This window comes from Labeo rohita, chromosome 3 (genome assembly GCF_022985175.1).
Source record: "Labeo rohita strain BAU-BD-2019 chromosome 3, IGBB_LRoh.1.0, whole genome shotgun sequence".
In the NCBI taxonomy this organism is placed as follows: Eukaryota; Metazoa; Chordata; class Actinopteri; order Cypriniformes; family Cyprinidae; genus Labeo; species Labeo rohita.
The window spans coordinates 31347643-31371076 of record NC_066871.1 but is presented as its reverse complement, the minus strand read 5'-3'; the positions used below and the strand labels follow the sequence as shown (position 1 = coordinate 31371076).

Genomic DNA, 23434 nt, shown 5'->3' with positions numbered 1-23434 from the left:
ACAACTGAAATCACTCAGCCCATTTACTATAGTCTGAAAATGTACATGCTTATTTATGTATTTGGGTAATGTATCTATTTGACAGACTTACTGTCACATTAAGTCCCATTTTAGCAATGAGTATTATTAAATATTTCATGTTAATAACAAATTAGATGCTCTTGAGCTTCCTAATCATTATAATAAACAGCTAAGGTCAAAAGTTTGCAGAATCTGCAAATTATTAACTTTACTGAAATGCGTGGTTGTTGTTTTTTTAGCACTGACTTGAAGATATTTCACATAAAAGATGTTTACATATAGTCCATAAGCAGAAATAATAGTTGAATTTTTAATAAAAAATGACCCTGTTTAAAAGTTTACATACACTTGATTAGTGATCATTGTTCATGAGTCCCTTGTTTGTCCTGAACAGTTAAACTGCCTGCTGTTCTTTGGGAAAAATCCTTCAGGTCCCACAAATATTTTGGTCTTTCAGCATTTTTGTGTGTTTTTGAATGCTCTTCAACAATGACTGATTTTGAGATCCATCTTTTCACACTGAGGACAACTGAGGGACTCATATGCAACTATTACAGACGGTTCAAACACTCACTGATGCTCCAGAAGGAAAAACAATGCACTAAGAGCAGGGGGTGAAAACTTTTGAACAGAATGAAAAAGATGAGTACATTTTTCTTACTTTGCCTAAATATTTTTTTCCCCATTTTGTACTGCCCTTCAGAAGCTACAGAAGATACTTGTTTCCCAGAAAACAAAATAAGTTAAATTTTATAACTAATTCAAACTGATCCTCAAATTCAAAAAGTTTTCACCCCCCGAATTTCCTTCTGGAGCATCATTGAGCGTTTGAACCGTCTGTAATAGTTGCATATGAGTCCCTCAGTTGTCCTCAGTGTGAAAAGATGGATCTCAAATCATACAGTCACTGTTAGAAAGGGTTCAAATACACAAAAATGCTGAAAAACCAAAGATTTTGTGCCACCTGAAGGATTTTTATGAAAAACAGTGGGTAGTTTTAACTGTTCAGCACCAACAAGGGACTCATGAACAACTATCACTAAACAAAAAAAAGCTGTGGATCACTCAGGTAACAACACAGTATGAATGAAGCATATATAAACTTTTGAACAGAATCATTTTTATAAATTGAACTATTATTTTCTCTTGTAGACTATGTAAACATCTTTTATGTGAAATATCGTATTCAGGCCAGTACTAAATAAAAAATAACATGCATTTAATATAATCCCTCTTATTTTGGTAAAATAATTAGCATTTTGCAGATTCTGCAAGGTTTATGTAAACTTTTGACCTCAACTGTATTTTATATGATTTCTGAAGAATCATGTGACACTGAAGACTGGAGTAATGATGCTGAAATTCAGCTTTGTTACCACAGGAATAAATTACTTTTCATTAAAACAGAAAACCGTTATTTTAGATTGTAATATTTCACAATATTACTGTTTTTACTGTATTTTTCCTAAAATAAATGCTGCTGATGAGCATGAGACTTATTCAAAAAATTGATCAGATATTTGCAAAAAATAAAATAAATAACAGTTGCTTATTAAATTACTGAGTACCTTAAAAAACAGGTGAAATCTCTTTAGCTTCCACGCTGCAAGCGTCTTTTTCATAAAACGTCATGACAACCAACCAATCAGCAATCACTTCCGATCTGCTACGCCCCACCCCATTTGCAGGAACTGTTTCCTGCTTACGTTTTGTGTACTCTTCAATTTTAATGGATATGTTTTCTCAGAGAGAAGAACTTCTGCAGCCTGTCTTCATTATCCGCTATTAAAACAATGACGAGGTGTGCACGATGCGCTCCACTTTGCTATTACGTCGTATTTTCTCTCCAGCTGCGTTGCTGAACGTGAGGACGTCACAAGAAAACAGTCTCGTGCATTTATAACGATACAAACCAACACCTTGCTTGACAACTGCAGTCGCCTCAGACGGTGACAGGTGAGCTTTTCTGTTAGCAGTATGAGTGATTTATAAGTTTTCTCTCTGAAAATTACATTACTGTGGTGAAACAGTCACACAAAACATCATAAAGCAGTTGAACGTTAAGAAATGTAGTGCGTGCTTATTAAATCTGTCATATTCTGTGACAAGTGAGTAAATATAAATAACTCATAAACAACGGTTGACGCTAGTCATGTTACTCTGGCCTACTTATGTCCCTTTGGCAAAATTGTAGTGTATTAAATATTTAAACAGTCTTTTCTTCTACAGGGTGGTAAACTTTCAGGTTTTAGAGTTGTGTTTTCGTCTTGGAGATGGCTGGGGGTATTACAGAAACAGGGGAGCCTTACTCACCTTTTGTAAGTATTACATTTTACCAAGTGCTTGTGCATGGAGTAGGTATTGATTGACCTGCTTTACATAAACACACTGGTCGGTTAAACTGTTCTGTAAACTCAGCTCTTTGTCTCGTGATAGTATCATGGTACTGCAAATTATCAGGTCAGGTTGTGTCATGCATGTGACATGGTTTTTGTTTCTTCCTACCTGCAATCATGAAATGGTTCACGAAAACCTGTAATTTTTTTAAGAGTAGTGACTGACAACAGAACTACAGAAATGTAGTTCTGTTTTTACCCTTTCCCAGGCATTGATAACCAGATAATTTAAGGGAACAGTTATAAGGACTTTAGGTGCCTTTATGTCACTGTAAGTCATGTGATTTGAACCACTCACTTTGTGTTACTCATTTAAAGAGGAAATGAAAGCTCAGGAGACTGGAGAAACATGCTTGAATGCTTTAAATCAGCAGAAACCAGCATGATCCAGACTCATGTGTTTAGGCATGTAGGCTTGTGGTTTTCTGGAACTCATTTTCCCATCCGGCAATATTTGTACGGAGTAATTGTGTTAAATTTTTTTTTAATAAAATCTTTAACTAAAACTAAAAGTCAAAGAATCAAAACTGTGGAAGCCCATTTCTGTCATGATTTAAAAAAAAAATAAAAAATAAATAAATAAATAAATATATATATATGCATTTATATATATATATATATATATATATATATTTTATAAATAATAAAGGTAATTGTGACTTATCTCACAATTCTTAATTTTAACTTACAATTCAGTTTATATCTCATTAATCTGTCTTCTTGCAATTCTAAAAAAAAAGGTCAGAATTGTGAGATAGACACTCAGAATTGTAAGGAAAAAAGTCAGAATTTGCAAGATATAAACTTGAAATTGCAAGAAAAATCTGAGTTGTGAGAAGTCACAATTATTTATTTATTTTTTTAACATTTCTTATTCTGTGGCAGAAACAAAAGCTAAATTGCAGGATATAAATGTAGAATTTCTGAGAAAAAGTTAGAATTGTGAGATAAAAATTAAATTATATTCACTAAAAAACATTTTGTCTAAACTGGCTTTAGGCAGAAAAATCAGTAAAATCTGTTTTCATTACACAAAAAAATTACTACACAAAATTACTACAAAAAATATGCATTGGTCTTCATTTGGAAACTCTTCAAAAAGAACCGTCTTGAAATAAGCTGAAATAAATCAATACGTTTACAGTGGGCTTCATAATATATCAGTATTAGTGTACAGTATGTCCATTATCTGCTTTGTTTTGCTCGTGTTGGTTAATGGGAAGTATTTTTTAAGATAATCAATACAGGAAGTGCTCATCAGTTTCTAATGGAATTAACAGTAAATTTGGTAAGTCATTCTCATGACTAATTTACATTAGACTGTATTGATTTACGTGTGACTTGCGTACTCAAGTGGGAGAAAATGCAGTGCATTTTAAATGAGTTATCACATACATCAGCTTATTGAATTGCATGAAGGTGAAACATTCCAGACACATCCTCTGTTCCACAGGAAGTAGAATGGAGAATGTAGACAGATGATGTGTGATGGGGCCCTGTGTGTTATAAAACTTGACTGCCTCTTGTGATGCTTTTTCTATGCATCTGTGATTTATGTCAACTTTTGAAGCTGCTACAGACGTGTGTTTGTTTTGTGTTTATGTAGGTTGGCCTGGTGTACATGTTCAATCTGATTGTTGGCACTGGTGCCCTGACCATGCCCAAGGCCTTCGCAGCAGCTGGTTGGGTTGTCAGCGTGTCCCTCATCTCATTTTTGGCTTTTATGAGGTATGTTTTTCCTCTAGGCTTTCTTTTTTTAATCCATCGCAATTCTTTGCTTCCTCTCGTTTTCTCTCTCAAAGGGGTAAGTACACTAAAAATAAAATATAGTATTATTTATTCAACCCTCAATTTGTTCCAGACCTGTATGAGTTGCAACCAAACAGTTGGTGCCCATTGACTTCCGTAGTATTTGGTTGCGTTGGTCCAGATCAAGAAAGTAAAAGATTAATTATTTTTAACCCCAAAACTGATGACACAAAACTATAGAAGCCTGTTTCTGCCACTTCTGCCCGTTTCTGCTCAATTCTGACTTTCTTTCTCGCAATAGCGAGTTTACATCTCGCAATTATGACTTCTTTTCTCAGAACTGAGTGCTACTTGTAATTCGTACTTTTTTTTTTTAAGTCAGAATTGCGTGATATAAAGTTTTTACAAGATAAAAACTTTAAGTTTTGACTTTTTTTTTCTTGCAATTGAGTTTGTATCTTGCAATTCTGACTTTTTTCTCACAATTGCAAGTTTGTATCTTGCAATTCTGACTTTTTTTTTCTTGGAAAATGTGTGATATAAACTCGCAATTGCGAGATATAAAAACACTTCATGCAATTGCATGTGTGTATCTTGCAATTCAGACTTTTTTTCTTGCAATTGCAAGTTTGCATCTCGCAATTCTGACTTTTTTCTTGCAATTGCGAGTTTATATCTTGCAATTCTGACTTTTTGTTCTCAGAACTATGAGATATAAACTTGCAGTTCTGACTTTTTTCTCACAATTGCGAGTTTATATCTTGCAATTCTGATTTTTTTTTCTCAGAATTGCGTGATTAAAAACTCACAATTGCGAGATATAAAATCAAAATTGCGAGATAAAAACATTTCATGCAATTGCAACTGTGTATCTTGCAATTCAGACTTTTTTTCAACAATTACAAGTTTGCATCACGCAATTCTGATTTTTTTTCTTGCAATCGCAAGTTTATATCTCGCAATTTTGACTTTCTGAGAATTGTAATATATAATTCACGATTGTGAGAAATAAAGTCAGAATTGTGAGACAAAATTTGCAATTCTGAGAAGTAAATTTCCAATTCTGAGAAGTCGCAGTTCTGAGAAATAAAGTCAGAATTGCGAGATATAAAGTCACAATCCTGACTTTTTTTCTCTGAATTGCGTGATATAAACTCAAAATTTTAAAACACTAAAAATTGTATGCAATTGCGAGTTTGTATCTTGCAGTTTAGACTTTTTTCTCACAACTGCAAGTTTGCATCATGCAATTTTACTTTTTTTTTTTTCCCCTCTGAGTTGTGTAAAATAAACTCACAATTGTGAGAAATAAAGTCAGAACTGCAAGATAAAAACTTGCAATTCTGCATCACGCAATTCTGAGTTTATATCTCACAATTCGGACACTTTTTCTCGCAATTGCAAGTTTGCATCTGACAGTTCTGACTTTTTTACCCTCAGAATTGTGTGATATAATTTACAATTGTGAAAAATAAAGTCAGAATTCAGAACTTAAAATCAGTAACTCGCAGTTCTTGCAAGTTTACATCATGCAATTTGACTTTTTTTTTCTCGGAATTGCTTGATATAAACTTGCACATGCGAGATAAGTCAGAATTGAGAGACGAAGTCGCAGTTCTGAGACATAAAGTTGCCAGTCAATTTTGAGAGCTCACAATTTTGAGAACATATCAGTCTTTTTTCCCTCCCTCAAGATAGGACTTATAAATCTCAGTTTATTTTCTGATTTATTTCAGAATTGCAAGATACTACCAAAGTTCAGTTGGTAGCTTTTAGATTTACTCAAATGTACCGCACTGAACAGAGCAATCTCAGCAGAGTACGTTTTAATCTAACCAAAGCTTTCAAGTGTAAATGCGCCCTTAAAGTCATTGCAGGAATAGGTCAGAAAGTTAAGCTCTGAGAAAAGCTCCAGAACCATTTGTTTGCAGAAACCACTTGGTTTGATCTTTTCTTATTTGCCGTTTTCTTATTGCGAGTCTTAAGTGCATACCTTGCAGCTATGCTAGGTTATTTTGGGGTTTCACATATCAGGTTTAAGAGACTGTGTTTATTAGATTTCCATCAATATTATTTGTGGTGGTTTGCCAAACAGGGTTAGAATGGGGCTCCAATGTAGTTAGGGCATGAATTTGAGAAGTGTAATTCTCTACCTCATCTTCTGTGCAATAAGAGCACAACCATGTCATCTTTTGGTCTTTCTTGCACGCTGTTTCTCTCTGTCACTCGCTCATCTTTAGCTGACCTCTCAACCCTGTTACCGCTGCCGCTGGTGCTGTGGCCATCAAAACACATTTATCACCTCTGTCAACCTGCCAGCTGTCTGAGTCACTGACAGAGCCCAGGGGAGAGTTATGAGTGTTTAGATGAAACAGGATGGAGCTGTATATCAATGAATGAGCAGAGGAAAGAGACCAGACAACAGTAGTCTTTAAATACTGGTTATAGGATGAGATGGACGTAATGTGTTTGACATACAGTTTCACATATTTAGCACTAGGACTGAAAGATGTAGTCTGTGTTTGTGTATAAAAAATACATTAAAAATCCTATTTACCACAACATAAAAGTCATTTCAGATGTGAAACATTGTATTTAGTAAAAAAAAAAAAAAAAAAAAAAAAAAAAAAATGTTTTCTTTCTAATACCAGGCATTGGCATGTCTCTGTATCAAGCTTTCCTTATTCACATTTTCTAAGACATGCTACACCTGTTTTTAACTCTTCTGTTTTCTCTCAGTTTCATGACCACCACATTTGTGATTGAAGCCATGGCCGCTGCCAATGCCCAGCTGCGCTGGAAGAGGAGAGAACAGGAAGAGGTTAGTGACTGCATCAGTTTAATGCCAGCTCCACCCTGAACATTATGTTCTCTTTCAGTCTCAGGTCGTTCCCTATGAAAATTACACTGATCATGGACGTGTTGCACGTCCCACTGCAGGTAATCAAGCCAGAAAGTCATTGAGGCTTTGAATGAGATTGACCTATCAGTGAATGAAACGGGGCAATTTAGGGCAGAAGTACTAAAATAGAGCTATTATGTGTTGAAGCAGACTCAGAAAGAGGCCAGTGCTCAGTATGTTTCTAGTCTGTAGTCACCAGTACAAATAGAATATAGAAAATGTCTCTAGCAAAGAATTTCGGCCAAAAAGCTTAAAACTCGTATCGCTGAAACTACATTGTAATTGTTAGAATGGTCACGGATAAGCGATCTCCACGTAAAACTAATTGTGCGGACCAAACCATAAGTCACACAGACTTGAAACTTGGAGGGAAGGTAGTACTCACATCGCCTACAACGTGACCAAGGCTCACCTGACAGGGGTGCTACAGCAATCAAAAGTACAAAATCATTAAAAATGTTCATAAGAACTAATCCCAGGTTTTTCACCCGATCGGAACCAAACCAGTGCAGACAGATTCTCTGGAGAGTGAATATCAATATTTATCAAAAAAAGTTGAACTTATAACTCACCAACGCAAATGGGCGCCAAAACGTTTGAAAGGGGCAGGGCAAAATGCCTATAGCTCCTGAACGGAATGAGATATCTCCGCCAAACTCAGAACACTTGTGTAAAACCTCAATCTGAGGTCACAGAGCTTGAACACTGGACATTTGTGTATCTCAAAACAAATGGTCGCCATTGGCTGGCGAAGTTTGAGCACCTGTTACAAGGTTAACGGAGGCCGATTGGAATGAAACTTATATATATATTTTACAGTTTCTTGTGAGAAAATTGTCATATCATATACAAACAGAAACCTAAAGGTCTTCACAGCAACCCATCAACATAAAAGTTTGGTTTAATTTGAAGCAACCGTGACAAAAATATATTATCGTATGTAATGATACTGCTCCTGCTACTAATAAAATTATTATTAAAACATTATTTTCAAGGAATATTTGCCAGAAAAATTATTTACCAGAAAAATGTAAACACACAGCAGAGTATAAATTATTATTGTTATTATTTTTAATAAAATAAATTATTTTGAGGTGCTTTTGATTATTAAAATGTATTGAAACAATTAAAATGTAATACAGAAAACTAATGAAAAACAGAATTTGGTAAAAATAAAACTGAATTTTAGAAAAAAAACAAAAAAAACAAACATTTTTTAGGGCCTTAATGTAGTTTTAGTTAAACTTTTAATAAAATGCTGTTAAATTGTCTAAGTTTCATGATTTCAATTAATTAGACAGGCTTTTTGATTAATAAAATTAAATTTAACCACTAAAACAGGATCTAGAAAAAATAAATGGGGAAAAAACAGAATCCAGAAAGAATAGAACAGAATTTGGAGAACATAAAATGGAATTTGGATGAAAATAAAATGGATTTCATAGGGCCCTAAATATACCTCACAAAAAAGTCAGACTGAATGTTCATCATAAAATGAAAGTCAATGGGGATGAGTGCTGTAGAGCTTCAAAAATAACCAAACAAGCACCATAGATGCAAAAACCAAGGTATATTCAAAGCCTTCAGAAGCCATATTTTCCAGATCAAATAATAATACTGTGAAATATTATTGCAATTTAAAAAACTGTTTTCTATTTGAATATATATTTTAAAATGTAATTTATTCCTGTGATCAAAGCTGAACTTTCAGCAGCCGTTACTCCAGTCTTCAGTGTCACATGGTCCTTTACAAATCATTCTAATATGCTGAGTTTTTTGTTATAAGCATGTTTGTTCAGGCCACATAATAATTAAACTAACCATTTTTGTGGTCACAACCATTTTAAGATTAATGACAGCGACTCCAGCTCTGACTATTCAGATGATGAGGTCAACGTCCGGGGACGTTCAGAGCCCGTTGAGACGCGGCCCATTCTCTCTGTCCGTAAGTGCTGTTTGTATTGCTTTGCATTTTTGTCAATATAATGGTTTGCAATGTTACCCAAGATCAAAATCTTAAGGTCACTGTTGGTTTTGTCATCTGATGTAACAGAGCGTGCTGTGAATGTAGACCACTTTGACATTGTCGAGCGAGTCGAGATGGGACAAATGGCCTCCATGTTTTTTAATAAAGGTAAGAGTTCTTGCATCATTATGCATTACAATGTAATCTCCAGTTAAGACATTTAGCTTTATAAGGCTATTAAACAAGCCTTAAAAGATGGCTTCCGAAGGTCAAGTTGTGCTGGACTGTTCAGTCACTGTGAACAAGGTTATTGGCTGCTAATGACGTGTAATTAGAACTAGTTAAATTACTTTTGGTTGTAATTACCTCACTCTAGATCTGTTATCAACTCTTATGTAAGGAAAAGAGAGGGTTGCCTAAAGATGAAGAACCCAGGTAATGAGAATCTTATGATGAATTTAAAGAAGACACGTTCACCTTCAACTACAGACGAAGGTGTCGTTTATACAAATTCATATTTTCAGGATTCTTGCCCTCCTAAGCATCATTTCACGAGCGGTGCTACGCTAAGGCTGACTCGACAGTGCCCAGAGCAGCCTTGTAATATCTCACCAGCATTGCTTTTGGCATCTTTTCCAACCGTCTAACAAAGGACGTACATCAGAAATAGCCTGCTGCTCTGTTCCATACATGGTTGGAAATTTAACTGAGGCTTGGTGCAAAAATGTTTACAAAAATCACCACAAATTCAAGATGCTTCTTTAAAAATGCTTCTTTACAATGAAACTATATCTATTGCAACTGTTGTGATTAACGTGAAATGTGAAAATGAATAAAAAGTGTCAGTTACGGCATATTTAGATCTGCTCACATTGCACAAAAGATTTCTTTTACATGTTTTTTGCAGCGTTGGGCTTTATAACCAATGCTAGACTGTAGTCGTGAACTGCTACAGTGATGGGGAATGTTCTTTGCTTGCTTTCTGTACATAATTTACTTACACTACTTACATAACTGTTTCGTATGTCAAACAAAGATTTTCTAACGCACACTCCAAATTCACTTCGTTGCCTGGCGCTAGTCAAACGAGCATGGGAAAGGTACAGGTGATGAGGGAGCTTGAGTGGAACAATAGTGAACTGCAATCAGATAAGATGTTGTCGGGACATATGGCAGTAAAAACTAATTTACCCGTCCTGTCAGCTGTTATACTGTGCTCGTAGCACGCGTGCGTCAATTGTACGCAAATGTGGTGGTGCACATTGTACCCTACATCATTTCGTATTAAAGCGTGAATGAGTCAGCGCCGATAGCCTTGTGGGCAGTGTGCTGACATACAGCGCCGTTGTGCGTCCCGTGTTCGAATCCCGACTCGAGGACCTTCCCGGATCCCGCCCCCATCGCTCTCTCCCACTTCGCTTCCTGTCACTTCTGATCTGTCCTGTTGTAAAAAAAGCAAAATACCAAAAAATACATGAATAAAAACTACTAGGACTGCCCTTGACTAATAAATTTCCAAGATGTTCATGTCTTTCTTTCTTCAGTCGTGAAGATATTATGTTTTTTGAGGAAAAAATATATAATGGACTTATAATCTTCATATAATGGACTTCATTGGTGCCCCAATTTTGAACTTCCAAAATACAGTTTAAATGCAGCTTCAAAGGGCTCTAAACGATCCCAGCCAAGGAAGAAGGGTCTTCTATAGCAAAATGATCTATAATTGTTTTTGGAAAATAAAAATTTGTTTACTTTTTAAGCACAAAAAGTTGTGTAGCACAGGCTCTGGGATGCGCGTTCACGTACTATTGAATCATGTCGAAAGGTCAAGCCGAACGTAGGCGGAACCACAGACCCAGTGTTTACAAAGCAAATGCGCAAAGACTAAGAAAGTGCAAGTAAGTCAAACACTGTTTACAAACAAAAAGGTACAACGATGTCGGACTATTCTGAAGTTGTAGGAGAAAATAACATGGAGTTTTTCGACATACTCTACCTTTTTGGGCCGGAGTACACAGACAATAAACTTGGTGATTCGAAGATGTGATTCTTAGTAGTGATGGGAAGTTCGGATCAATTTACCGACTCTGACCTTTGAGTCTCGTTCAGCAAAATTAACAAATCTTTTTTCGAGTCATTTCGTTCATTTTAGAAAAATCAGCGTCACGTGACAGCGTCATAAGATGAATGAACGAAAAGCCCAAAGACTCAAAACAGGTGAACTAATTCCAGTACAGAACCTAATAGGATGTTGCACATGCGCACTGAACGAATCCCTGCCTGAGATGACTCGTTCTTCCCGAGTCACATTAAAGATTTGTTCAAAATGAACGAATTGTTCAAGAACACACATCCCAGAGCCTGTGCTACACAAGCTTTTGTGTTTAAAAAGTATACAAATTTTTATTTTTCCTTGGCTGGGATCGTTTCGAGCCCTTTGAAGCTGCATTTAAACTACATTTTTGGAAGTTCAAATTCGGGGCACTAATAAAGTCCATTATATGCAGAAAAAGCCTGAAATGCTTTCCTTAAAAACCATGATTTTTTTCGACTGAAGACAGAAAGACATGAACATCTTGGATGGCAAGGGGGTGAGTAAATTATTTGTAAATTGTTGTTTTGGAAGTGGACTTCTCCTTTAAGCATTAGTCAACTATTAGTCGCACATTTAATAATAAACCATATAAATCATAATAATTGCTTACGTAATTGCTTACATCGCCTAATAAATGCTCAAGCACACACATAAAGCTTGCCACAGCACATGTCAAGGAAAAACAGTAAGGAGACTGCATTAACATTTTAATAATTTATTGATAAACTAGCGCTTTCTTTGTTTTCAGCGACACTGACTCGTCATCTCCACCGTAGTGATGCGCCTGTAAGCTATATACGGATTACATAACCTGAGAAAATTTGTTTTCCATTTGAATTGGTTCATTTAAAAGTAGACAGTCTCTGTAAATTAATTTTTCATGTCTGTAATGGAGTTTCGAAGTTTCACGCTCAAGTTCACAGAGACCAAGACGGCAGCAAAGCGCATCCTGTTTGGTTTCATTATTTTACAAAAGCACGTTTTGCTGTTATTCTGAGTGTGCACAGTCTTTACAGATTTAAAAGATGTCTATTACTTTTATCTGTGTGACCAAAAATGTAAGTATTTTAAGTGAGCTCACACACGGCATTACTGCGCCACTTACTGTGGAACTTTTTTTTTCTGTGACTAATAAATAATTTCTTGTCAGCTATTAGCAGCCCTAGAAACTACAAGCATGTGTGTCAGATTATGCTAATTAAAAAAGTACTTTCTTTGTTGTTTCTGCATTAATTTGAAGATTGAATGTGAAATTGTTGCAATAATTGATCCCAATTTACTTCCACAGTATAGTAGAAATACTATCAGTGAGTCAGTGAGCACCAGAAACCATTTGGTTACCCACATTCTTCAGAATATCTTAATAAAAAAATCATATTGGTTTAAAACAATATGAGTAACTGATGACAGAATTGTCATTTTTGGTTAAACTATACCTTTAAACAATTTGTTTAAATAAGCATGCCATGATCCATGCAGCTTCTGTACCACCTTTGCAGTGTAAATGTTAAGATAATTTTATGGATAATAGTCTATAGTATTCTGATTAACTGAAGTAACTGGCCTGACAAGGATAAAATCAATTTGAGGTGGAAATACTGCATCTTAATGGAAAAGTTCATTTATGATCCTGGTTCATACATGTGATGGCACATGACAGCCACTAGGTGGCGCACTCGTCACACCCTCCAACAAACCAGTGCTCTGTGCACTCAAATTCGGTGAACACAAACACACTCTTGCAGCTTCAGAGCTTGGTTTTCAGCACCGACGTCACCTGATCGCCTTGTCGACTCTTCATTATTCTATTAAGCGTGATGTGTTAAAATAGCTTGCTTTGCCCTGACCTTTTCCAGCGTAGACTGAAGTGAAGCAGCCGCTTTGGAGGTGCACTTGGGAGAAACTAATGACTACCTGAGGAGCATTGGAGACTCTGATCATAAATGTATTAAATGGAAGCGTAACTCACTGTGAAGGAGATTAGTTAGTGTGACTTTAGTATTGACTGTAGCTTTAAATATAATACTGGTTTGCCCTGCTGTCTCAGGACATGCTGTCTTTTTAATGCTAGTGCAATTGCTAAACGCAGCCTTTGTAATGGGGGTGATCAATCCCATGAGCGGCAAGAAACCGCAGTCTTTTATATGCCAAAATCAACTGTAGTTAGAGGCTTTAATGTTTGTGAATGGACTTTAGGATTGTCCAGGCAGGTGGGAGGTTGTTTTTAGAGAAAACACAATCAGCGACTATTTGGTTGCAAAGCGGAATGTGAATCCGCTCTGGTCTGAAATTACTAACAGGAAGCCTGGCTTTTGCCATTTCATCATTGGCCAGGTTTCTTCATGGCCGCTGGTTTATCAGGGATGTTCACAGTGACTGTAACCTTCCCGGCTGACAGGTTGATTAGAAGTCAGCTTCGGATAATGTCACAGAGGAGATAGATTAGTTCGTGATTGATTTTGTTTTTAGGTTTGCTTGCTAAGACTATTACTTTTAGCTCATGATGGGGATTTTTTTCAAAAACTGTTAAACTTTTGTCTAACTTCACTTCCATTGTTTTATGCTGTTTTATGATAAATTAAATCATGCAGCTTATTTAGAAGAGGTGTGCTGTTATTTTTGAAAGTGATTAGATTTAGGATTTATAGCTGGTGGATAAAACTAGAACAAAATCCCGTAGACTTGATAAAAGAAGAACCTGAGCCATATTTAGTTTTGCACATGCTCACTTTTCCCTATATTTAAATTTTTTTGAATTCCTCACTTGGCTATGGAAGCCCGTTTCCACCACTGAATTTAAAAATAGGTAATTGCGACTTTATATCTCACAATTCTGTTAATATCAAAAGTTAATATCTCATAATTTTCTCATAAAACTCGCAATAAACGCGCAATTGCTGGTTATAAAGTCACAATTGTGAGATATAAACTAGCAATTCTGACTTTTTTCTTGCAAATGCAAGTTTGTCATGCAGTTCTGACTTTTCTCACAAATCTTTTTTTTTTCTTGCAATTCTTACTTTTTTTGTAATTTTGACTTTACCACAGTTGACTTCTTTTTTTTTTTTCTGGCAAATGCAAGTTTATGAGATGCAATTCTCTTGCAATTCTGATTTTTTTTTTTTTGCAAATGCGAGTTTATATCATTCAATTCTGACTTTTTTCTAGTTATTCTGACTTCACCACAATTCTGACTTTTTTTCTTGCAAATGCAAGTTTATATCTAGCAATTCTGACTATTGCAGTTCTGACTTTTCTGACGTTTGTGACGCAATTCTGACTTTTCTTACAATTTTTTTTTTTTTTTTTTTTTTTTTTTTTTTTTTTTTTAAATCTTGTAATTCTTTTTTTTTTTTTTTTTGAAGTTTATATAATGCAGTTCTAGCTTTTTTCTTTCAATTCTGGAATTTTCGCACAAATGTAAGTTTATATCATGCAATTCTGACTTTTTCCTTGCAAATACAAGTTTGTCACACAATTCTGTCTTTTCTCACAATTCTTTTTTTCTTGCAATTCTGACATTTTTCTCCAAAATGCAAGTTTATGTGATGCAATTCTGACTTTTCTTACCATTTTTCTCTTGCAATTCTGACTTTTTTCTTGCAAATGCAAGGTTATATCATGCAATTCTGACTTTTCTTACAATTCTGACTTTTTTATTGCAAATGCAATTTTATGTCATGCAAATCTGAATTTTTTCTTGCATTTCTGGAATTTTTTTGTGCAAATGCAAGTTTAAATCACGCAATTCTGGCTTTTTTCTCAAAATTCTGACTTTTTTTTTTCGCTAATGCAAATTTGTCATGCAGTTCAGACTTTTTTTTTTCTTGTAAATGCAAGTTTATATTATGCAATTCAGATTTTTTTTTTTTTTTTTTTTTGCATTTCTGAAATTTTTTTTGCAAATGCAATTTTATATCATGCAATTCTGACTTTTTTTCACATAATTTTGTCTTTACCACAATTCTGACTTTTTTATTGCAAATGCAAGTTTATATCTAGCAATTCTGACTTTATTGCAGTTCTGACTTTTTTCAAGTTTGTCACGCAATTCTGACTTTTCTTACAATTTTTTTTTTTTTTTTTTTTCTTTTTTTTTTTTTTTTTTTTGGAAAGTTTATATCATGCAATTCTGACTTGCAAATGCAAGTTTGTCACGCAATTCTGACTTTTTTTGGCAATCCTTACTTTATTCTTGCAGTTTTGACTTTTCATACAAATGCAAGTTTACATCACGCAATTTGGACTTTTTTCTTGCAAATGCAAGTTTATATCATGCAGTCATTGTAATTTTTACTTTCTCTCAATTTTGCGAGTTTGTTTTAAACAATTTTGAGAAAAATATTCAGAATTGCGACATGTTAACTCACACAATACTTTTTGTGTGTGTGTGTGTTTGATTTTAAATGTATTTAGAAATAAGTGAAACATTCTTAATATTAAATTTCGTTCATTGGTTATGAAAATAATTATTAGCATATCTAAATTGACCAAAATTTTAGCTATCATTGCATCTCTTTATTACATTGTAAATGTATATATGCCTAATGAAGCAATAAATTTTTATTTTATTTTAGAGAAATTGTTCAAAATTAATATAGAAACCTCAGTATTTCTATATTTATGGTAAAAGACTCACTTCTTCTCTTTTATAAATTTTGTTTTAAAAAATTGTAAAATAAGCACTTCACCTGACTTGGTGTTTAAAATTTCTGTCAGGTTTTTGCCACTCATCTTCGTTAAACAAACTGGAACTGGTTTAAAAATATATTCTTAATTAACTTCAGTATTTAAAGTGACAGGCTCACTCTTTCTCCTTTATAAAGTTTGCTTTAAAAATGATAAAATAGCTGATGTTTTCTGCCAGCTTCGACACTCATCTTCATAAAACGAACTGGAACTGACAGCATCATTTGCTGCTTTTTTATGTGGAGGGAAAATGGCTCAATTAAGCTTGTAAAAGAGTATATCGTAAATTTTTCTTTATTTAAACCTAGTTTTAATAGTCTGTTAGCTCTAGTCGACTTCAGAGTAATTAATGAGCTTATTGGTCAGTTGGATCGTTCAAGATCCTCATAGGAGCTTCGGCGATGATGAATATGTGATATGGTAAGCCCATGTGTTTCCTCTTGAATGCTCTCCATCCCATCTCCAACTGGCAGGGACTGAGTGATGGATGGATAGAGAAACAGGTGAAGAGGAGTGTGGGGTTAATGAAGAGAAGAGCAGGGGGGAATTTCGTAATGAAGTGCTTGCTTCTTTAATTAGGGTGATTTATACAGCTGTGATGTGGCTTTATGCGTTTAGTGTTGGGGAGGAACATCAGAGGAATCTTCTAGGGAATGATGCCGCCCATCTTCATGTTCAGGAAACATCTCCACCTGTTTGTATTTAAATTGACGTTTTATGTAAAGCCATGAATCTTTAGAATGACAGAATGCTTTTTTTCTCAGTTGGCGTCAACATGTTCTACATCTGTATCATCGTGTACCTGTATGGAGACCTGGCCATTTATGCTGCGGCTGTACCTGTATCGCTGATGGAGGTTGCATGGTGAGTTCTAACATTTCTAAGATCAAGATCTAACGTTTTGTTATTGTACTATATGTTAATTAATGAAACATCAGCTTTCCTTTTTGAATGTTAAAATAGTCTATTAAAACTTGAGATATTTCATATTAGTTGCAGAAAGGAGAAGTCCACTTCCTAAACAAAGATTCACATATAATGTACTCACCACCTTGTCATCCAAGATGTTCATGTCTTTCTTTCTTCAGCTGTAAAGAATAGAAAAACGTATGAGATAAACATTTCAGGATTTTTCTTCATATAATGGACTGATATGGTGCCTCGATTTTGAACTTCCAAAATACAGTTTAAATGCGGCTTCAAACGATCCCAAATGGAGTTGTAAACGATCCCAGCTGAGGAAGAAGGTTCTTATCTAGCAAAATGATCAGTTATTTTCATTAAAATAATACAATTTCTATACTTTTTAAATGTCAAACGCTCGTCTTGCTGAACTGTTTTTTTTTTTTTTCGGTTCATGACAGTTAGGGTATGTGGGAAAAACTCCCATAAGATAAGACCATAAACTCCCGCTAAGACCCGGCTGGGATCGTTTACAACCACATTTTGGACGTTCGAACTCCGGGCACCATATCAGTCCATTATAGGCAGAAAAATGCTGAAATGTTTCCTCAAAAAAATTATTTCTTTCTTTTCTGAAGAAAGAAAGACATGAACATCTTGGATGACAAGGGGGTGAGTACATTATCTTTACATTTTGGTGTAGGGGATGACATTTTCAACACGATAAAGCATTAACCTTTAGTGTCACTACTCGGATATTTAAGTTCAGAACAGCCGCAATACGTACCTCAAGCAGCGTAATAAAAACACAGAAATGTGCGCCTGTACCAACATCATAAAACCATGCCACGGTCACGTACTGAGTGTGTTTTAGTGCCACTCTTTGGACATTTCACTTTCACTTTAACTGCCGTGAAACATGCAGTAAGAAACATACACTGACCAAAATTATAAACGCAACACTTTCGTTTTTGCTCCCATTTTTCATGAGCTGAACTCAAAGATCTCAGACTTTTTCTATGTACACAAAAGGCCTGTTTCTCTCAAATATTGTTCACAAATCTGTCTAAATCTGTGTTAGTGAGGGGTGGGGTCCAAAAACCAGTCAGTATCTAGTATGACCATCTTTTGTCTCATGCAGGTTGATCAGGTTGTTGATTGTAACTTGTGGAATGTTGGTTCACTCCTCTTGATGTGACTGTGCGAAGTGGCTGGATATTGGCAGGAACTGGAACACGCTGTCGTATACGCCAATCCAGAGCATCTCAAACATGCTCAGTGGGTGACATGTCCAGTGAATATGCTGGCCATGCAAGAACTGGGATGTTTTCAGGTGGTGATGGTCGTGCATGAATGGCACAATAATGGGCCTCAGGATCTCGTCACGGTATCTCTGTGCATTCAAAATTCCATCAATAAAATGCCCCTCTGTTCGTTGTCCATAACATACGCCCGCCCATACCATAACCCCACCACCACCATGGGCCACTTGATCCACAACGCTGACATCAGCAAACCGCTCACTCACACAACGCCATACACGCTGTCTGCCATCTGCCCTGTACAGCGAAAACCATGATTCATCCATAAAGAGAACACCTCTCCAAAGTGCCAGACACCATCGAATGTGAGCATTTGCCCACTCAGGTCAGTTACGACGACGAACTTCAGTCAGGTCGAGACCCCGATGATTACGACGAGCATGCAGATGAGCTTCCCTGAGACGGTTTCTGACAGTTTGTGCAGAAATTCTTTGGTTATGCAAACCGATTGTTGCAGCAGCTGTCCGGGTGGCTGGTCTCAGACGATCTTGGAGGTGAAGATGCTGGATGTGGAGGTCTTGGGCTGGTGTGGTTACACGTGGTTTGCGGTTGTGAGGCCGGTTGGATGTACTGCCAAATTCTCTGAAACACCTTTGGAGATGGCTTATGGTAGAGAAATGAACATTCAATTCAGGGGCAACAGCTCTTCTGAACTGCAGTCAGCATCCAATTGCACACTCCCTCAAAACTTGTGGCATCTGTGGCATTGTGCTGTGTGATAAAACTGCACATTTTAGAGTGTTCTTTTATTGTGGCCAGCCTAAGGCACACCTGTGCAATAATCATGCTGTCTAATCAGCATCTTGATATGCCACACCTGTGAACAATATCTGAGAGAAGTAGGCCTTTTGTGTACATAGGGGCAAATGAAAAATGGAGGCAAAAACAAAAGTGTTGCATTTATAATTTTGGTCAGTGTAATTACGGTGTTGAAGAAATGTGTGTGTGTGTGTGTGTGCGTGTGTATATATAATATATATTTATAAACACCTGATGTCGTTTTTCAGAGGTCAGAAGTGTCTAATTGTTTGCCTTCTCACAGTGGGAATCACTCGTGCAGTACTGGGAGTGTGAAATACAATGACACAGAGTCGTGCTGGGGGCCTGTAAGACGCAAAGATGCCTACAGAGTGTTTCTGGTGAGTGTTACAAACACGCAGTCAAACACACGCACCTCGTTGGCAGCACTTATGTCTCGGCAGGGTGCTGGACTCCCACCGACTGAAGGCTGAAGGTAAGAAAGACAAACGAGACACTTAATACTTCTGTGTAATCTCTGTGGACTCCTCGCCCCACGTGTATCAGGAGGCTCTCGAGTGCCCTTGAAATTCACGTAGAGCTACAGCACAAGACAGCAGTGTGATTTCCTCCTCGGCTTTAGCATCGCAACAGTGATTGATGTGCTGATTCATTCCGCTCTGCTCCACCCTCCTTCATCTCTGGAAATGAGGGAAGTGGCTGTCCCGTCTGCCAATAAAAAGCATTGTTTCAGCTTTTCTTTTTTTAATCTCATCGCATGGATAAGCTTCTTATTGCGTGTTAACCACAGGAAATATGCTGATTTCGGAATGTGTGCCAATATGTGCTTGCCTTACAGATTAGGAGCCTTTTCCCCCCCTTTATGCTCGGTTTGTCATCTCGTGTTGAGTTTTAAGATGAGGTCATGTGCCGTGACTTTATGTATGTTGTGTATCGGATATAATTGAGTTTAGTTTATTAGATCATTTCTGCACACAGGCATTTAGGAAGTTACATGAAATAACCCACATTTTCTGTTCCCAAACTCTGACTAGAAGGCCTTCATTCATTCTCCTTCTGGTCATGCCCTTAAATAAATCATCTTTTTTGATGAAAGATTAATCCGCCCGGCTTATAAACCGAGTGTCGCTAGGGCTGTTCCCTTCCTCTCACCTTCACCTCCAACTGTCTCTGTTGCTGTGAGAGAAGAAAATTGACCAATTTTGAGTCTGGGGAATGTCCATAGGGCCCAACTGTCTGAACTACCAACTTTATGAGCTTTATCAGACCAGGTAAATCTGTGCCACAGGGTGTTGTCTTCCTTGGCCATTTAACCAAGCTCTTGGCAATTGTTGTTACAGCAAAACAAAAAGTAAAATAAAGTAAAATAAAAACCGCATTCCTAGAACTGTAATATAAAAATAGTGCATTGTTTAAATTTTAAATGCTATTGTTAAAATATTAATGTAATATTAATACATTTAAATGATTAAAAATGGCATAGTTGCATTGAGTGTACTGAATTTGATTTAATCTGTTTAAAAATAAATAAATAGAAGTGTGTCTGGAAAGAAGGATTTTCATTACTGCATGAGATTAATGTGAAGAAACTTTTTCTACATTACAGTAACGAGAATTTTGGGGCAAAAGTGTCCTAATTTGTCATGAACATGAGAATTTAAAAATTGCAGTATTATATATATATATATATGTATATGTATATCTGAATTATTACTTTTTTTTTAATCTTGTGGTGAAATATGAGCCAGGCATTTTTTTGTGAGATTCACCCAAAAATGAAAATTCCATCATTAGTTACTCACCCTCATGTCGTTCCAAACCCGTAAGGCCTTCGTTCATCTTCGGAACACAAATTAGGATGTATTTGATGAAATCCAAGAGCTTTCTGACCCTGCATAGACAGCAATGCAACTGACACGTTTAAGACCCAGAAAGGTAGTAAAAACATGGTTAAAATAGTCCATGTGGCATCAGTGGTTTATAAAGCTACGAGAATATTTTTTGTGTGCAAAGAAAACTTTATTCAGAAAGCTCTCGAATTTAATAGCAAATATCTCAATTTGTGTGCAGAAGATGAGCGAAGGTCTTATGGTTTTGGAATGACATGAGGGTGAGTAATTAATGACAGAATTTTCATTTTTGGGTGAACTATCCCTTTAAGACTGTGTCATCAAATTCACCATGTCAGCAAAATTAAACACGCACTGGTGCTTCAGTGTTTTAACATGACCACAAAAATGTCAGGTCACATTTGCATGCAAATGAGTGACATTTACATAAATCCACCATCTTTGCACTAACTTCGTTTTTAGTTTCGTCTTATACCTGAGCTTGTCTGAGAACACTATTAGTTCACTGCTATGATTGCTTTTTAATAACGTTAATTAACAGTATCTCACTGGCACTCTGTAAACTTCTTTAAGACAAGTCAGAGTCTTTGTTACTTATCTGGCCTTGGAGTCTAGGTCAGTGCTGATCATGCAAATCTATCTCCCGCACTATAAAGAAGACTGCTGCTGAGACGTAGTGCAAATCTTTTATAGGCACCATGATGTGAGAAAAATGAGGAGATCTAACAGTTTGAACTGATATTATATCCTAAATCTTCAGAAATGCAATTTTTGGTTGTCCGCTGGACCAGTTTCGAGCAAATATTCCAGATTGTTGAATTGTATCTAAGTGCCCGTATGCCCTTATAACATGTCTTGAATATATTCCTAAATTACTTTACTTTTGAAACCTGGCTTTGAGAAAGTGTGAATTATGGCTCCGCAGCTACCATAGCGCAGATGCATTAGTTTTTTCTGCTTTTTGATGTGTCTTGACTTTGACTTGAAGCCGTACGTGGTCTGCCTGAGAATATTTGAGAGCGATGGTCAGTTGTATCCCCTCGTGGCCAGCAGGATTGATGTTTGACACATTAGTGCAGCCTCATGGCATAAGCTTTAGAAAAGAAAAAAGGGAAGATTAAGAGGGATATTATGCCTTCACATAACACCTTGCCTCAGTATAATCCCCGAGTGGGTGGCAGACCGTGACACCGTTCTTTCTCTACCTGTGACACACAAAGAGGGATGTTACGGATGTCTTTCTTTAGGGGAATGCGGCCAGAGAGTTTCCAGGAATGGAGTGTACTGGACTGAAGATTCTCAAACTGCATATCTCAGCAAAGGCCTTTATAGCTGCTGTTCTGCTTTGTGCTGCTTAACGGCTGTTCACACCTAATACAACACAACCGTATATTGTGTAAAACGTCCTGCCTCAGTAAAGCATGACTTCAGTGTTTTTATTCTGACATATATAGCAGGGATAGGGGAGGATGGATGACTAGGTGTCTTTGTTTTTATTTTATTTTTAAAGCAGTGGTGCTTTAACTGGTTGGGTAATGGAACCAGCTGTGAATGGTGCCATAAAACTGGACAGTTTCTTGTTTAAATGCATGCCTTTTAAAGTAAAACAAAAGCAAATTAACCTCTTTCTACACACTCAAAGGTGTTTTCACCTAAAAATGAAAAATTTGTCAATTACTCACGCTTATGTTGTTACAAACCTATGAAAACCTGTTTCTGCCACTGAAAAAAGTTACTGCAACTTTTTATCTGACACTTCTGACTTTTTTTTTTTTGTGATATAAACTTTTGTGTTATAGACTTTCTTCCTCAGAATATCTTGGCAAACTTGCAATTGAGAGTTATAAATTCAGAATTGTGAGATAAAAACTCGTAATTATGACTTCTTTCTTGTAATTGCCAGTTTATATCTTCTGTTTTCTTCTCTAAGAATTTACAATCTCACAACTGTGAGAATTGCGTGATTTTTAAACTCGCTCTTTTGGCTTTTTTCCTCCGAAATACATGATACAAACTCACAATTCTGACTTTTTCTCACAATTGCAAGTTTGTATCTTACAATGCTGACTTTTTTTCTCAGAATTGCGTGATATAAACTCACAATTGGGAGTTATAAAGTCAATTATGTGAACTCAAAATTGACTTTTTTCTCGTAATTGCCAGTTTACGTCTCACATTTCTGACTTTTTTCTCGCAATTGCAAGTTTATCTCTCGCAATTCTGACTTTTTCACAAAATTGCAAGAATTGTGTGATATAAACTCACAATTGCGAGTTACAAACTCAGAATTGGGTGATTAAAAACTCTCAGTTCTGACTTTTTTCATTGCAATTGCCAGTTTATATCTTGAGTTGACTTTTTTTTGTCTGACTTTTTGTTTCTCAGAATTGCATGATTAAAAACTCACAATTCTAACTTTTCTCGAAATTGCAAGTTTATATATCCTTAAAATTGTGATATAAACTTGCAATTGCAAGTCAGAATTGCGAGATAAAAACGAGCTATTCTGACTTTTTTATTGCAATTGCAAGAGAAAAACTTGCGATTCTTACTTTTTTTTTTTTTCCACAATTGCAAGTTTATATCTTACAATACTGACTTTTTTTCTCAGAATTGCGTGATATAAACTCACGATTGGGAGTTATAAAGTCAGAATTACGAGATTATGACTTCTTTCTCGTAATTGCCAGTTTACATCTCACAATTCTGACTTTATTGCAATTGCGAGATGATAACTTGCAATTCTGACTTTTTCTCAGAATTGCATGATTAAAAACGCACA

At 36.0% G+C, this 23434-nt stretch overlaps 1 protein-coding gene across 1 annotated transcript in view; it reads left to right on the top strand.

Moving 5' to 3' along the window:
- Positions 1–1693: 1693 nt before the first annotated feature.
- tmem104 (transmembrane protein 104) overlaps positions 1694–23434 on the top strand; it is a 58201-nt gene continuing 36460 nt past the window's right edge. Inside the window, exons 1-8 of the mRNA XM_051105845.1 lie at positions 1694–1977; positions 2251–2339; positions 4024–4145; positions 6906–6987; positions 8917–9013; positions 9122–9202; positions 16583–16682; positions 19086–19182. Coding sequence (XP_050961802.1) covers positions 2295–2339; positions 4024–4145; positions 6906–6987; positions 8917–9013; positions 9122–9202; positions 16583–16682; positions 19086–19182 — 624 coding nt within the window. The 5' untranslated portion in view covers positions 1694–1977; positions 2251–2294. The remainder of the gene's footprint in view (positions 1978–2250; positions 2340–4023; positions 4146–6905; positions 6988–8916; positions 9014–9121; positions 9203–16582; positions 16683–19085; positions 19183–23434) is intronic.